At 40.5% G+C, this 15,898-nt stretch overlaps 1 protein-coding gene across 1 annotated transcript in view; it reads left to right on the top strand.

The window, feature by feature from the left end:
* LOC124280897 (rhodopsin-like) overlaps positions 1–14,468 on the top strand; it is a 35,272-nt gene extending 20,804 nt beyond the window's left edge. Inside the window, exons 2-3 of the mRNA XM_046716877.1 lie at positions 10,558–10,691; positions 13,297–14,468. Of these exons, the coding sequence (XP_046572833.1) occupies positions 10,558–10,691; positions 13,297–14,084 (922 nt within the window). The 3' untranslated portion in view covers positions 14,085–14,468. The remainder of the gene's footprint in view (positions 1–10,557; positions 10,692–13,296) is intronic.
* Positions 14,469–15,898: the final 1,430 nt, after the last annotated feature.

Below are 15,898 nucleotides of genomic sequence, written 5' to 3' on the forward strand. Positions count from 1 at the left end.
CAGCTGCATCAGTGCTGGCTTCCCCGCCCAGATGACATGATGTAACTCTGTTCAAACCTGCAAAGCCAAATTCACTGATTTATTTACTCGCCACTGACTGGGTTTGTGGGTGTAACTGGGTTTATGGTTGTGATCCAGGTAATTGCTCGGACATAACAACCGTTCACTTGCAGAGCACACTCGTGTCTTGAAGCGGCAGGTGCAATATTATTGAAACATTACCGAAATATTGCCCAACACATCAGTTTGCATTCATACTGCTTCTTAAGACTTGATGACTTTTGTGTTGACGTATGTATTCAACGTGTTTACGTTTTATTTACACCATGTAAACACACTAACGATACCTTTGTGGTGATTCGAAGTGAACAGACACCTGTCATGTGTGTTTTGAAGCACTAGCAGCATTGCTAATGAGGCAGGACTAATCAGGGCATGGAAAGATATTTCTATGATAAGCATGTCAACATGCCTGGCAGAGGTCGACTTGAGTGGTGTTCTGCTCTCAATCTGGTTACAGTAAGGGTTGCTTTTTATCTGATGCAGGCACTGCAATCTACACCTTTTAGCTAACTTGAAAGAAGCGCTGATAACTATGTTATGTGTTCTGGGGGAAGTTTATGGTGTGTAATAGCTTTTATATCACATCAATGTCAGATTCGGACCACCTACCTTCTCACAAACATCAATCGATCTTGATGCTCGTGATCCAGCTGACGACTGTGCGTGGGATAATGTCAGGCTGTACTGTATATTAATAGATCCTGCATCATAGTATGTGCATGTTGGATGAATATGTTGACTTTATGCTTTGTGATATTCATCTTACAGTAGAATGATTTACACAGGCGATATTTAAAGCATTTTGAACAGTATGTCACTTATATGGCGGCGTGTCTGTTTAATATGGGGAAATATCCCGAAGTAATGCAGGTGTTGTGACAGCCACGAGTACCGGCACAATGCTGACAAACCTAAACGTATCGGGGACAACCGAACCTACAATCATCCGCTTCTTGTGTGCCCTTATATTAAACATTTGGGTGTAACACGTTGCTTAGTGTGAATGGGTTACTTTTACGCCGCATTCAGCAATATTCCAGCGATATGGCGGCGGTCTGTAAATAATCGAGTCTGGACCAGACAATCCAGTGATCAACATCGATATAAGCAGTTGGGATACGATGACGTAAGCGAGCCTGACCAGCCGATCCCGTTAGTCTCCTCTTACGACAAGCATCCATGGGTTACTGAAAATCAATTCTAACCCGGATCTTCACGGGTGCTTGCAGTGTTGTTGGTACAGGTATCGGTTTAGCAGGATATAAAATGTAGCGTCCTTAGGTCATATAAAAGTGACATCGTAGTTGACAAACTATGTTTTGAGTTAACGAATATATCCCTGATGAGTAAACGTTATCGTCCACTTGGATGTCTAGTGGGCTAACACCAAATCATTACTCACTATTCGTAAAAGAATGTCGTGGCTCAAGGGCCATTGGTGTATCTGATAATGTTGTAGCCATATACATATCACAGTATTGACTCGTATATTCGTATATGTGTTTGAACTTAATACCAGGAGAAGCCATGAAATAATAATTGCTCATTATTCTACTTACTTTCAGATCGTATTACACTGAGGCATGATTTATTCATGATTTAAATAACCACACAAAGAGCAAGATCGTTAGATTTGGCCATGCTTTTCTTACTCTAAACAGTATAGCTGATAGTGGTTATGGCGTTTGTTTCATTAAGTCCAGGACATCATAGCAATGCAACGTTGATGCAAAATATGGGAGAAATGTCACTAAAGTTGACTATTAAGGTCTCAAATTATGAGTGTGGGTTTTGTTGTTTTGTTTTTACTTATCTAACATTAAACCATGTCCTTCTATTTGGAAATATCAATTAACAATTAAATTTCATGCACACACTGTTTTTATTGGGTAACAAAATAATCAAAAAATGAAAACACGTATTCACATCAAACATCATTAATATAGTGTTTGAAGTTCATTTAGATGTGATACACATAAAGACAAGAGTTTTATGGATGTCAACTTCTTTATTGTGAAGGGTCACAACGTATATTCTTACTCCTTCATCAGGTGAAGGAAACAATTAGGAACAGACAGCTATATATGTACAGGCCTAAAAGTAATAATGGCCAACCAGCAATCAACCGTGACCAGGGAACATATCTGCCTAGCTTTCACCTTGTAGACATTTTTTGATGTTGTCTGCAATCTTATTTCTTTCCGTAAAAAACCTTGTTATAATGTCCATTTTTATAACGCCGAACTGGCTCTAAGTTTGTCAGGACGGGTTTCCCACCATAACATTTCCCTGGATATAGTGCCAAACTGCGTATAACGCCACCGCCATACTTTCTCACAACTGTTCCAGTTCACTCGTTATACTACCAACTTCCTCGTGCCTAGTGGGCAACTTCAGGACACCAGGTGTTATGATCAAGTGAGTAATCAGTAGGTTGGAAAGCTTCAGTGAGCTGCTGAAGTCTTCCTTAAGTCTTACTAGGAGTTAATCCTTTTTGGACTTGTGTCCCTGGTGATGTCCTGACTGTACCAGATCGTGGATACTTATCTCTCTCTATAAGCTTATGTTTTGATGTATGGCCGGCAGAACTCAAACTGATATAGGAACTCACAGCTCTCTGTACCGCAGCTGTTGCCGACACAGATCAAGCGCCAGCCGTGCCCATCAGAAGAAAGCACCGGACACCTGAACTAAGGCATTATCAGCAGGAAACCACACACTCAAGTCTCAGTCATCACAGCAATGTCTCACTTCTTGCAGTGAACGCTTCAAATTACTTTGTTCATCAAGAACAATTTCATATAAATGTAATCATGCTACTCTAACGCCACCTTTAGGTTGCCATATCTTTCGATCAAACACTAAATGGCCGTGTGCGAAATACGCTTTATGTCGGAAAGAGCACGTTAAATCTCCAAATCATCATCATCATCATCATCATCATCATCATCATCATCATCATCATCATCATCATCATCATCCAATGCTCAAATGATTTTTCATGGGGTTTTCTATTATTCTTTTTGGATGAACATGTATCAGTCTCTACTATACGGATAGTTATTAAATGTACATGTATTCGTGAATGACTTGAGTTGACTGACTAGAATGGCATATCTGGTTTTAAGGCAACAACCCTCGTTATACCACTGATGTTTTCCTGGAGAAATGTTGGCGTTACAACCAGTGAGTAATATGACTAGGGTTTAGGGAGTTTGAAATAATATAGCTTGTTGCAGAAGTAGGTCTTTTGTTTGTGTTTCAAAACGCTCCTCTCTCCTTTTACGAGTCACATTTGCTCTTTACAGTCGGTATTTAGACGTACAAAGTACCGATCTTGCAACCATCGGTTGAAACATGCGCTGGATACGTTTATAAGTTCACACCATACCCACACTTGCGAGCCACCCCACATCAGGCTCATGTCAGATTAGCTCATTCTTGAGGTTTGCATCCGTATAGGATACACGGTTTGTTTTAGGTTTGTCAGCGTTTTATGTAGTTTCGTGCTGCATATGTTTATATTATGTGAGTGAATGTGTTTAAGGGGTGAAGGGATCTAAGTTTAGCAGTATAACTTGATTCATCAGAGACCACCACAGTAGCAGTCAATAGAATGATGCCTAGTTTTGTTCAGGATACGCTTATCGTTTTGCAAACATATGTTAGCACCACTATTCATTAACACATTGCTTACGTCATACAATCGGAATCGGAATCATACGATTGGACCTGCTTTCAGCTCAAATTACTTTGGCTCATGGGAGAGGAATTATTCACATTTGTCACCGCAATAAAATCATAAATCACATGTTTACCACAGAAACGTCATTAAAACTTTCAACCTGTTACCCAGTCATCAGATACAGCACGTCTTCTTGCAAATACTGACATATATAGATCTTGTGCACGATTTGTTACACAAACACCCCGCTCTATTCATTTCAACATTATACTCTATACGCGCCGGTGACACTCTCTATTAATAGCCGATTTAATTTGAATTTACAACAAATGGCAACTTTATGTTAGGATAGAGAAAACAAATTACGCTGATGACAGTGTTTTAGCGTTTAGTGCTTTTGCGACGACCAACTTGTATCATCACCTTTTTATAGTGACTCACGAACACACGATCATGTTATAGATGGAAAAGTACATTCGATTCTGCTTTTAGCAGACATTTGTTATAGATGTGGAAAGGGTTTTGCCGCATTTATTCACATAGTTACACCACATGCTGGTAGTACACCATACCATATCAAATGTCTTACACAATTATTATTATAATTGTAAATACATGTATAACATAATTTACATATCCGTAGTGTTACAAACAAACACCATTGGAATGACTGAGTGAATATTGTGTGACACAGCATCATCCGCTGTTTAGTTTTTCGCGGTAGTTACCCAATGCTATGAGAATTGTTCACGATTAATCCGTTCTCTTGCACACCTATTTCATGGTCAAATGTCACACACCTAAATCATTATGGTTTTCATATCTGTTCATGGTTATGAATACAGGACACTTTTATGGATAACAACTTCTTTTTATTCTTTACACGACGTTTCAGATCCACCTGATGAAGGAGCAAGAATTAGATCTGAAACGTCGTTTCAGATAAAAGCGTGTACAAGATAAAAGCGTATTAATATTTCGCATGATGCAACGTAAATCTTACTACGTAAAACTCTCTCTAGAGCCCAAGACAGCTGGTTATTAGTGTATAATGATCAATTTATTTCTGTAAATCACCATAATCTATTTAATTCCATACCATTTAATACAGTGAGATACATAGATAACCCGGTGGTACAACTGATGAAATTATACTGAGTGGCTTTCCCAGCTTGAGTACACACATGTGTTTACGGATCGTTTCTTACTAACGAAATGCAGGCATTATGCCCATAAGAATTCTTCGGTAATGCGTTAATTTACAACAATGAATATAACTTCTTTCGGATCGGTCCAGCCTACATTCAATTAAGACGTAAATATCTGTTGTTGCATTCTATGTTTTTCACAATATGCTAAAATTTAATTCTTTGCTATCATCCTCAAATGAAGAATTTCCTTGAATACTGACAAATATTTGTGTTATGCATTTGGAAAAAGGAAATATATTCTGTCATATTAAGGTTGTATATGCTGTACATGCTTTCATTGTTATCATTATATTTCATGTCTGCACCCATGAGTATTTGAATTTATAATTTGATTTGATTTGAAGCAACATCTCGTTATTGTAACTTACTGGCGTGTCACCATTAGCAGCTTATTCGACTCGCGACGGACTTGGAGAACTTGCCAACACATGCATATTTGGGGCTGAATACAGCATTGAAATAGAAATATTTTCAAGAATGTTTATTACAATAAAAACATTCTGTATCGTAATATTCACTATATCTAATACCCCAACAAATGTTTATCTGTAACGCTCATTGGCCCAAACATCATTGTGGTGCGCTGGTCCATCCCACTCTTACTTTAATGTCTGAAGAATTGGCAGATGGCAAAGGGTAATATGATTAAACTGATGACCATATAGGAACTTGTCAGTTTGCGGGCTTCGCTGAGACAGACACATAGTATTTTGGGATAATGAGGTCATATGACCCTTGATGGCAAAGGTATCAACATATATGAACAATATGGCAACGTGAAACCAAACTCCGCCATCGATATCTTAGACTAACGCTTAGTCTCTGAATATATATAATTTTGATAGTAACAAATAAACCCGTTTAAATTGAAAAGGATCCCCTGGGTGACTAGAGATTCTGAAGAAAATCATCTTGTTTTGGGACCTGTAATATGTATGGCAGCCAGAAGTTACCAGCGGGTTCGTGTATTTGTGTTATTCAGTGATGATGAATAACTAAGAAGCTTATGCACAGTGATGAACCTGTAAAAGGAACCTTGCTGTATTTCAATACATGAATTTCAGTGTATATGACCACACCAATGTAGATGTTTCATGTACAGGCTTTGAAAAACGAACCCGCGGCTACGAACAACGAACAACGAAACACGAATCTGCTGGGATTTAGGCATCTAATACTTATTATTCCAAGTCGGAATAACAAACCCGGTGCTGGTTAGCCTTTCGCTAATCAGAAGTGATGAATAATTAAACAGCTGTTAGGATATATATATTATATTTGATAGAACTGATGGACATAACGCAAATGACGAACCCGCTGCTAGAAGATTAGACGGATAAATATACATTGCTGAAGGACATAGGTTGACTCCGATTCGCCTTCACCTTGCTTCCCTGGTGTGTCCTGTTTGCAATTCTCTGAATGTCTATGTGAGACGGGATCAAATATATAGTCCTGTATGTTTCCCCAGGCCCAACAGTTTTGTATACTCGTACTGAATAACATTGATTGTATTTGGCCGAAAGTTTCACGACGCTAATGACTTGTAGTGCATTAAGCGAGTCTGATACAGTTACCGCCTTTACTTCCGGTAGCTTCCGTTCGAGTTCCTGGATGAATAGCCCCTAATTCAACAATGAATAATGTTTCACCAGCGTGAAGAGCCACCGAATGAACTTGGGCTTTGGAGATATAGGTACGGATCCCGTAACCAACAGTGTTGTCTAAATATCTCTTGGGTCCATCAGTGTATAATGTGATGCATATGTCTCAGGAAGTTAAGTTTAGTGTTAGCTATTGATCATATTTCGGGTGGGTTTTCTTCTTTTTTTTTTTCTACTGAAATGTCACTGTTTCGGAGTTCTCGAAATCGTGGGTGACTGAATGTAATATGTCAGTTGTGACTTCGGATGATTTTACATTCTAGTATCCTAAATGGTTTTACTCAGGGTGTGTTCGGGCCAAGGCATTGTCTCGGGTGCTTTATGTCTTGCCATATCAGTTTTCACCAGTGGTCCCCCTAACCTGCCCTCTCCTTAGTTTCAACAAGAGCTCTGTTTCTCCTCGTAGCGCTGCTAGTCCAGTAGCTGTTCTTTTCCTTTGGCTAACATCGTGGCTAGATATTCAGTCGATGCGGCTCTAGACAGTGTTTGATGCAAAGAGAAAGGTCACAGAACCATGGTCTATTTTTCATATGAGTATCGATTTGTAGAAGTCGTTTGGGTGTCTGTCAAACTGCCCCAAATTGTGCCGGGAATTGCCCGCTGTAAGTTTATATATCTATGTTATTCCACATATGTCATATGTTTGCTACAGGATAGGCACATATCGAGGATCACGCCTACACATTTTGCGTTTGGAAATGGAGAGTCGGGGAATCACTGAGTCTTTCACCTGTGTTTGAACAGAGCTGCCAAAGTTGGATATATTTTTCAGTTGAACAGATGAACCAAACTTTATTGTACCTTTGATCTATTCATCAAGGCCTGACTCAATATTTGTTTCATATTTGTGATTTCCCGTTATATTTTACCCAGATCCTAAATTACCATTGAATTTGAAGTTTGAGTAGGAGAGTTGACTTGACCAAATATATAATTGATCATGATGTCAAACAGGCTTGGGCCTATAATGCTTCTTGTGGCGCGCCGTGGTTCAGTAACATAGAATCAGATTGATTGTTCCCTTTTTACTGATAGCTACTGTCTTGAAGGAAGCTGTGTTTGAAGATTGCCCGTCGCGTCCACTCCATTTTGAGCTAGTTTTGTGAATCCGTCATGCCTTACCATGCCGTACCATGTCGCAGTCTTGGATGTTGTCCAGAAATGTTACTGCAAGGCAGTGCCTGTTGTCGGGCTTTATCATTTTATTTCCTAGTATATGATCTAGACATGATGTTGATGATGATGATGGTGATATTCTTATCGTGCAACTTGTGGCTGCTACTATCTCCCTGACTGATCTACTTGGTCTGACAGGTTACCTCGGTTAGTTTTGAATGAGATATATGTCCTCGCACATATGTTGTTAGGAGGGAGCGGAATAATAAACGGCGAGCTGGAAATCCAACGTGTGTATTGGAATAACATGCATGAAGTAGAAAGAAAGTGTACATGTAAGCGTGGATACAACATAACTAGGGAGAAAGGAGTTTAATGGGGATGTTCAAACTGCTAAGCGTGAATATGTGAATATGTAATAAATATGTCTGAAAGATTTGTGGAAGTCATTATTGGCACGTGTGGAAGGAGCTAGGTAGAATGGACCTCGTGGAGAGAGAGAGAAGGAGATTCCAATGAAGATTGAATTAGAGGATGGCGCAGGTAGTGAGAAATGGCATAGTGTGTTACACGATGAAGAGAGATTACTGTCAGTAGCTGAATGTGGATGCTGGTACATAGAGAGGCAGAGCGTATACTGCCAGATACATCAGCGAGGATGTACATGTTCTCTTCAGGGCTGATGATAAATATTTGAAGTAATATGATGGACATCAATCACATACTAAGCCTCCTTGCATTTTTCCACTGAATGTTTGAAGTCTCCATCAGCAATGCATAAACTGTGTAATGTGAGTTGCAGTACATATATTCTGTTTTTATTCTGTCCCAGAGGAATACTTAAGACCACACCGACGACCTGTACGTTGAACACTACAGAGCCCGTATAAGTCGTTTTGTAATATTCTTAATCAAACATTAATTTCTTGGGCAGAATCTAATCTTGAAATGACATGAATATATCTATTAAGTATCTAATTGAACCAGAATTGTATTTACATGTTTAACCTGGAAATATTTTCACGATTCCGGCTTCAACTATCAGATATCACGGTGAACATTGGACGGCAGCGTCCTATGCCTTGACACTTGATAGTCTTTATCCGTCATTTATAGAGGATGAGTTTCACATTCTACCTATTCTTAATGTTTTAGTGATCTAACAGAAGAATGCATTCCTCCTTAATACCTTTATTTCCAAACTTGCATTTATTGAAATTTAGGTTAAACTCTAAAGATGATAAATTGCATGTTAGTCTAGCATGCTTGTTCAGCATGCTCTTCGTCGTAACCATCGAGAAATGAATAAATTATATTAACATCCATAGCTATATATATCTTTAATTCCGCAAAGTAACTCGCATGTGAAATTTGTATGTATGATTTGTATATGGCATTTGTGTTACATTCCACTTGTATATGTGCTGGAGGCCAAGAACACAATGATCTGGAGCTTGATGATGAGTATGCCATTGTGACATATGCTCAAAACAGTTTAGACGAAAGAGATCCACCGTGGAACCATATTTACACTGTGTAGTCAATTATAGAAACATTGAAAGTGCAAACCGCCAACACCACTTGAAAAGCTCTTCATTAACTGTTAAATATTGGGTGCCAGTAAATGGTGTTTACTTGGATAAAAGAATGTCTATTGCTATCATTCTATCTAGACTTGCAGGATGTTTTGACTGATTCCAAAACTCACATCCGTAATGATTGCACCATTATTTTCTCCTTAGTATATGATGGTAATAGTGTTCTTTTATCAGCGTCTGAAGACGACTTGAACAAATTGCTGCAAGCATGAATAACTGACGTGAAGTTAATGACTCTGATATATGACTCTGTGGCATGGTCTGCCTTTAATAACGGCGCACCTGTGTGTAGTTACCGAGTAGTATCTCCTGTTGAGGTGGTACATAACAGGCTATTAGATTCTTTTTTTCCTAGCGGTATCATATATGCACCTGTACTTAGAAGGTTAAAATGTACAGCCGGACAGCACCGCTGTTTTAGAAATATACCTGATTAAATAACCGTGTCTTTATAGAAGAAGAATTAGCGGAAGGAAAAAACTCATAATGCAGCATTATATTTAATTTCACCACTGGTTTAAAGACGGAAGCTAATACAAGATTTACTTGTGGAAAGATCGTTTGTGATAACCTGGCAGAAAGCCTTATGTATACATAAAGTTTACACTGGTTCACGCGAACTCCGAACAGGTGGGATTTTTTATAGAAGATAATTGCTCCTCAACGACATAGCGGACCTCCACGTGTACTGATGTATCTGTGGTTACTGTTTCAGGAACAAAATTCTCGGAACAACACTGAGCGGCCAAGATTTCCGGACGTCGGTCACCAGTGTACTGATGTATCTGTGGTTACTGTTTCAGGTACAAGATTCTCCGGACGTCAGGCCAACACGTGTACTGATGTATCTGTGGTTACTGTTTCAGGTACAAGATTCTCCGGACGTCGGCCAACACGTCTCAGGTACTGATGTATCTGTGGTTACTGTTTCAGGTACAAGATTCTCCGGACGTCGGCCAACACGTGTACTGATGTATCTGTGGTTACTGTTTCAGGTACAAGATTCTCCGGACGTCGGCCAACACGTGTACTGATGTATCTGTGGTTACTGTTTCAGGTACAAGATTCTCCGGACGTCGGCCAACACGTGTACTGATGTATCTGTGGTTACTGTTTCAGGTACAAGATTCTCCGGACGTCGGCCAACACGATGTACTGTTTGATGATTCTCCGGACGTCGGTCAACTCGTGTACGGATGTATCTGTGGTTACTGTTTCAGGTACAAGATTCTCCGGACGTCGGCCAACACGTTTGTCTTCAGCCTGGCATGCACGGATCTCCTGATGTGTCTTGTGAACTTCCCCATATTCTCCACGGCCAACATGACAGGGGCATGGCCTTTACCCCCAGTGTGTAAGTATACTTTCACAATCCTCACCATGACCCGAGACGGATCGCTTGTAGGCTGGTAATGTCCTACCAGCTATGGTTGATGAGGCAACAAAGGGTGGACATTTACTTGTATATCGATTTGCACTTTGAAACACGGATCATTTCCCCTCGACCTAATTATAGTCGTCTGAAGTACCACATTTTGAGATGCCACGCCAAAGATGAATGTTGTTTTACCTTTAATGTCAATTGTTATACACCATTGACCTCCACTCTCTACGACAGGCTTATCACAATAGATTGCGTGTATAATTTACCAGTCAAATCAGTGGGACTTTTCATTGAGAAAGAAATTTGAAGACGTAGAATAAATATAGACTGATACAATAAAGTTAAAGAGAATGTAATGATGAATGCATAGAAAAAAGCACATAACAGATTGAAATTACGCATGTATTTTAACGTATCACAGACACATGGACTTTTCATCTACGTCAACCGCGTGGAAATTTGCCGCAAAGATAGAATATTCATATACGTCATCCGCGCGGTGTATACAAAGAAAGTATTAATCTACGTCAATGTAATGCCGCAAAGATGGTGTATTAATCTACGCCAAAAAGCGGTGTATTGCCGCACAGATGGTGTATTAATCTACGCCAACCGCGCGTGTAATATTGTATTTAATCTACGCCAACGTATTGCCGCAAAGATGGTGTATTAATCTACGCCAACCGCGCGGTGTATTGCCGCAAAGATGGTGTATTAATCTACGCCAACCGCGCGGTGCGCAAAGGTGGTGTATTAATCTACGCCAACCGCAATTGCCGCAAAGATGGTGTATTAATCTACGCCAAACCGTAGATTGCCGCAAAGATGGTGTGTCTCAACCTAAAGGGGTTTTCACGTAGAGTTTAACGAAATGCGTCCTACATTCAGATCCATCGGGCTGAGATTAACTGACCTGGGTGGGCTGGCGATGATGCCATTGATCGCTGCAAGAATGCTTGAGTGATTCTATGTGTATGAGAACCGACATGTTGCCCACAGATTTACGGTACTGACGTAAGCTGGTTACTGGAAGCTGGTCAGTTCTGAGCTCTGATGAGAGCCCCTGTACAACTGATTAATCCAAGAGTGATGATGAACGTCGACCTGTGCTGCAATGTCTTCCTTGTTTTTTTATGAAGACGCTCTTGTGTACATGGTCTCTACATTACAGGTCTTGTTATACACCCAATTGCTTATTGTCACTGAGTAAAGTGTGAGACGGGATGTAGTGGTAATGACATTGCCTGAAACCATCTCATTACGTTCTGGGCAGAAAGTATTCCAAAATATAATATGCTTTTCCAAAGTGTTACAGAATAGATTTTTATTTCTGGTGCAAGAAACAAATATGCGGCATAAAACATTTTACTTTCGTTCATATGGAAACTATTAATAAAGTATTCTATTCAACTAAACGCTTCAAAAAAAGAAACGCATAGGCCAAAAATAAGGAAATGTATTAACGTATTTAAGTCGATTAAGCTTGAACATAGGTGATGGAAATTCGACATTCGGGTGAACATATGTATTGTTGTCATTGTCATTATTAATTCAGTTCACTCACTGCACATGTGTGGACACAAGGGGGCCCTCAGGTCAGTACCTGGTGGTGACACCACCCCTTGCAGCAGTCACTGATCGACACCGCCTTGGAGGGTATTGCGCAAGTTGCCGGATTTTTGCTTGGGGAATTCTTCGCCATTCCTGATGCAGCGTGTTTGCAAGTTCTGCAAGTGTCTGAGGACGATGGTGACGTTTACGGACGCGTCCATCAAAGTTCGTCCCATAGATGCTCGGTCGGGTTCAGATCAGGCAATCTGGAAGGCCAGGGAATGACATTGACGTTTGCGTTTGCGAGATAGGCACCTGTTACACTAGCTGTGTTGGGTCCAGCGTTGTCGTGCTGAAACAGCTCCCTCTGGCTGTTAAAAAGCGTGAGGAGGCGATGTAGCGATTTGCTGTAAGATCCACCCGCTGTAGGACATGACTACCCACACCATGACGCTTTCTCCACCAAATCTGTCCACCTGTCGAAAGCAGTTCGGCGCAAAACGTTCGTGTCGACGTCGATAGACACGTTGTCTCCCATCCCGAAGTTGCAGGAGGAAATGCAATTCATCGCTGAACCAAAGGCGTCGCCAGTTCCCCAAGTTCCATGCCTGTACCCTGTTGCACCAATGGACACGTCGTTGTCGGTGTAGTCAGGTCAGGTCCATTTCTGTTCGATATGCTGGAATTCCCACTTCCCTCAGAAGATTTCTGATGGTTTGGTCGGAATATACAACAACCGACATGATTAACGGGATTCAAACATAGGAATTGTCTTAATGACGATTGTTATCAAAATATATCGAAAGGAACTGCTAAAAACGCATGTGTGTTTCTTTTTTTTAAGAGTAAAAAAACCGACACTCACTTATGTTGAGAATAAAACATGTGGTTTGGACTGGAATAACTTTCAGAAAGCTTAACAAATAATACAGCCGTCGATTACATCGATTACAAAGTTCATCCAAGACGCACTTTTTGTAATCGTCAACATAGGCTCATGTTACATCTGTATCTTCTGTTGCAGCTTGTCAGGTGACTGGCTTCGTGGCCTCCCTCACCGGCTACATCTCCATCAACACCTTTGCAGCCATGGCCATCGACCGCTGCAGCGTCATAAAGAGAACTAAACCAGTAACTGGAAGGCCATCCAAATGCTCCAAGGCTGGGACGGTGCTGGGCATCTGGCTATACTCCGGTATATGGGCAGCACTGCCCTTGGTGGGATGGGGGCAGTATGTACGGTATGGGCCTACTGTATGTTCCTTTGACTTTGAGTCAAAGGACAGCAACAACGTGTCTTTCATCATTAGTATATACGTGTTCTGCTTCACACTACAGCTTCTGATAATCATCATGTGTTACTCTTCCATCTTTGCCACGGTGTACATCCACGACAGAGAGCTAAGCAAGATGAAGATGATACTTACCAATGGAAGAGAACATCGAACAGTGTCCAGACGAATACTCGAGCTCAAAGTTGCACGATTAGTCCTTATCATCGTGTTTCTCTTCTGTGTATCATGGGCCCCGTATGCAATACTTGCTCTGATAAACATGTTTGGATGGCGACACCTCGTGACGCCAATTGGCGTGGTGTTAGCAGGGGCTCTTGCCAAAATATCAACTGTGATCAACCCTATAATTTATGCCATCTATGCTCCAAAGTTCAGGAGTTGTATTGCATTGTGTTGTAAGGCTGGGAATGACGACACACGGAACTATAATCCCTCAGCTCTCTATCAGGCCACATTCCATAATACCAGCTCAAGACAGAGGTCATTAACGAACAACACACATCCGTCACACGTGTGAGGTCGGGATCCGCACAGGGGGAATGAGTCTTTGAACTGGGATAACAACATGACAGCCGTATAGAGTCGGGCAGTGAACCACGAGCAAATCGCTTGGTAAAGGAACATCGGTCGACGATACTGGAGTACACTTTGACAAAAAAAAACAAGCCGTGATTATTACCATGTATATGTAGAGATCAACGTGATCACCTGATATAAACCTGAAGAGCTGAGAATCTTTTCTGTGGCCCTGGATTGCTCAATACATTTAGGTTTATGATCATACAACAGTGTAAAGTGACAGTGCGCAAGTACATGACATTAACAATACATATGACGCGCTTATTATTGTACACATATTTAGTTTCGTCAATCCACATAGTTAACACAAATTGCAAACACAGATTATGATATTTCGAGATACATCTGTTTTACCCTTCAAAATAATTGGACAGTTATCATCTGAATCAATATATGAAGTTATATTTTCAAGGGCGATGACCCGTTACAAGTTGCGACACAATGCATGGCTTGTTACGTGTTCTAATCATACCATTTCCAGACTTGACGCTACCAAACTGCCAGGCTAAAGAAGGAAATGACTTGACAATTTGACTTAACCCCAAAATTACACACATTTTCAAAGCTTAACTAGATTGAAAACAGTCATCTTCATACTGCAAACCTAAGGCCCACAACATAATTATGATAGCTGTATCAACTATGACACCAGATATACATTGTACGTTGTTTTGTCTTTGGCCACCTTCACTTTTACTTTCTATTGCACGGCAGTCACCTGAGGCACTGATACATCTGTACGTTGTGTGAGACATAACTCTGTATAGTTACCGTGTTGATGTCTTCGTGTCAGAGATAATATTGTTTGTCTTTCATTGTGCTCATTACATCGAGAACCTTACCCTAATTATCAACATTGTTATATTTTCATTGTTCCTGTGGCCGGTTAAGGCTTACTGATGCATGTGATAATGACTAGGGGACGGTTTGTTCGATTAGATTTTCCAATATAAACACCCACTGAGAACTGGATGGAGGTACCCGAGAACTATGCACCTTACACCGAGAACTGGATGGAGGTATAACTTACACCCACCGAGAACTGGAAACTAACTTACACCCACTCCGAGAACTGGATGGAGGTATCAATAAACTCCGGAGAACTAACGTTTGCTTACTCCGTGATCATGATCATTCTGACAAGTGGTTGAGAACAGATAACGATGTAAGTGGTGAGGACTACTTTATCATATACAGTGGAGACATTATTCTGTGACTTTTTTGTTTAGAATCGGGTTCACCACATAACTTGTTCAGGCTATTTAACCTCATGCTGGATAAGGTCCCTTGCTCAACCAGTGATGAGACAACGATGTATTGATTGGTCTCAGCTGACCCTCATGTTATAACGATATATATCTACATTCACAACATGAGCTCTCGGTCTGTGTTGTTCAATGTGATTCTGCTATGGCTTCTTGGAGTATCTTTAATATAGGCGACAGAACCCTGGCATAATAAATATCTTCAAAAGCAAAGTGTTTATGAATCTCTATCAAATAGTGATGAGACAATGTGTTTGCGAAAAATGTGTCAATTGCAAGCAAATCAATTGTTCACCCAACCAAAGCTAGAACACATACAGGAACTACCAGAAACCGTACACAGCTACTGAGGATTACGATGGATCCTTCCCAGAGTCATTTTCAGCGGGGATTGTGTACTTTTAATGTTGTGCGAAAGATACCTCGTTATTTTCGTGTCCCCATGACTCGTGATTGTTTGCAGAATGAAACTCAAGATAGAGTAATA

The sequence above is a fragment of the Haliotis rubra genome, unplaced genomic scaffold (genome assembly GCF_003918875.1).
Source record: "Haliotis rubra isolate DU_JTF1 unplaced genomic scaffold, ASM391887v1 Scf276, whole genome shotgun sequence".
Taxonomy (NCBI): Eukaryota; Metazoa; Mollusca; class Gastropoda; order Lepetellida; family Haliotidae; genus Haliotis; species Haliotis rubra.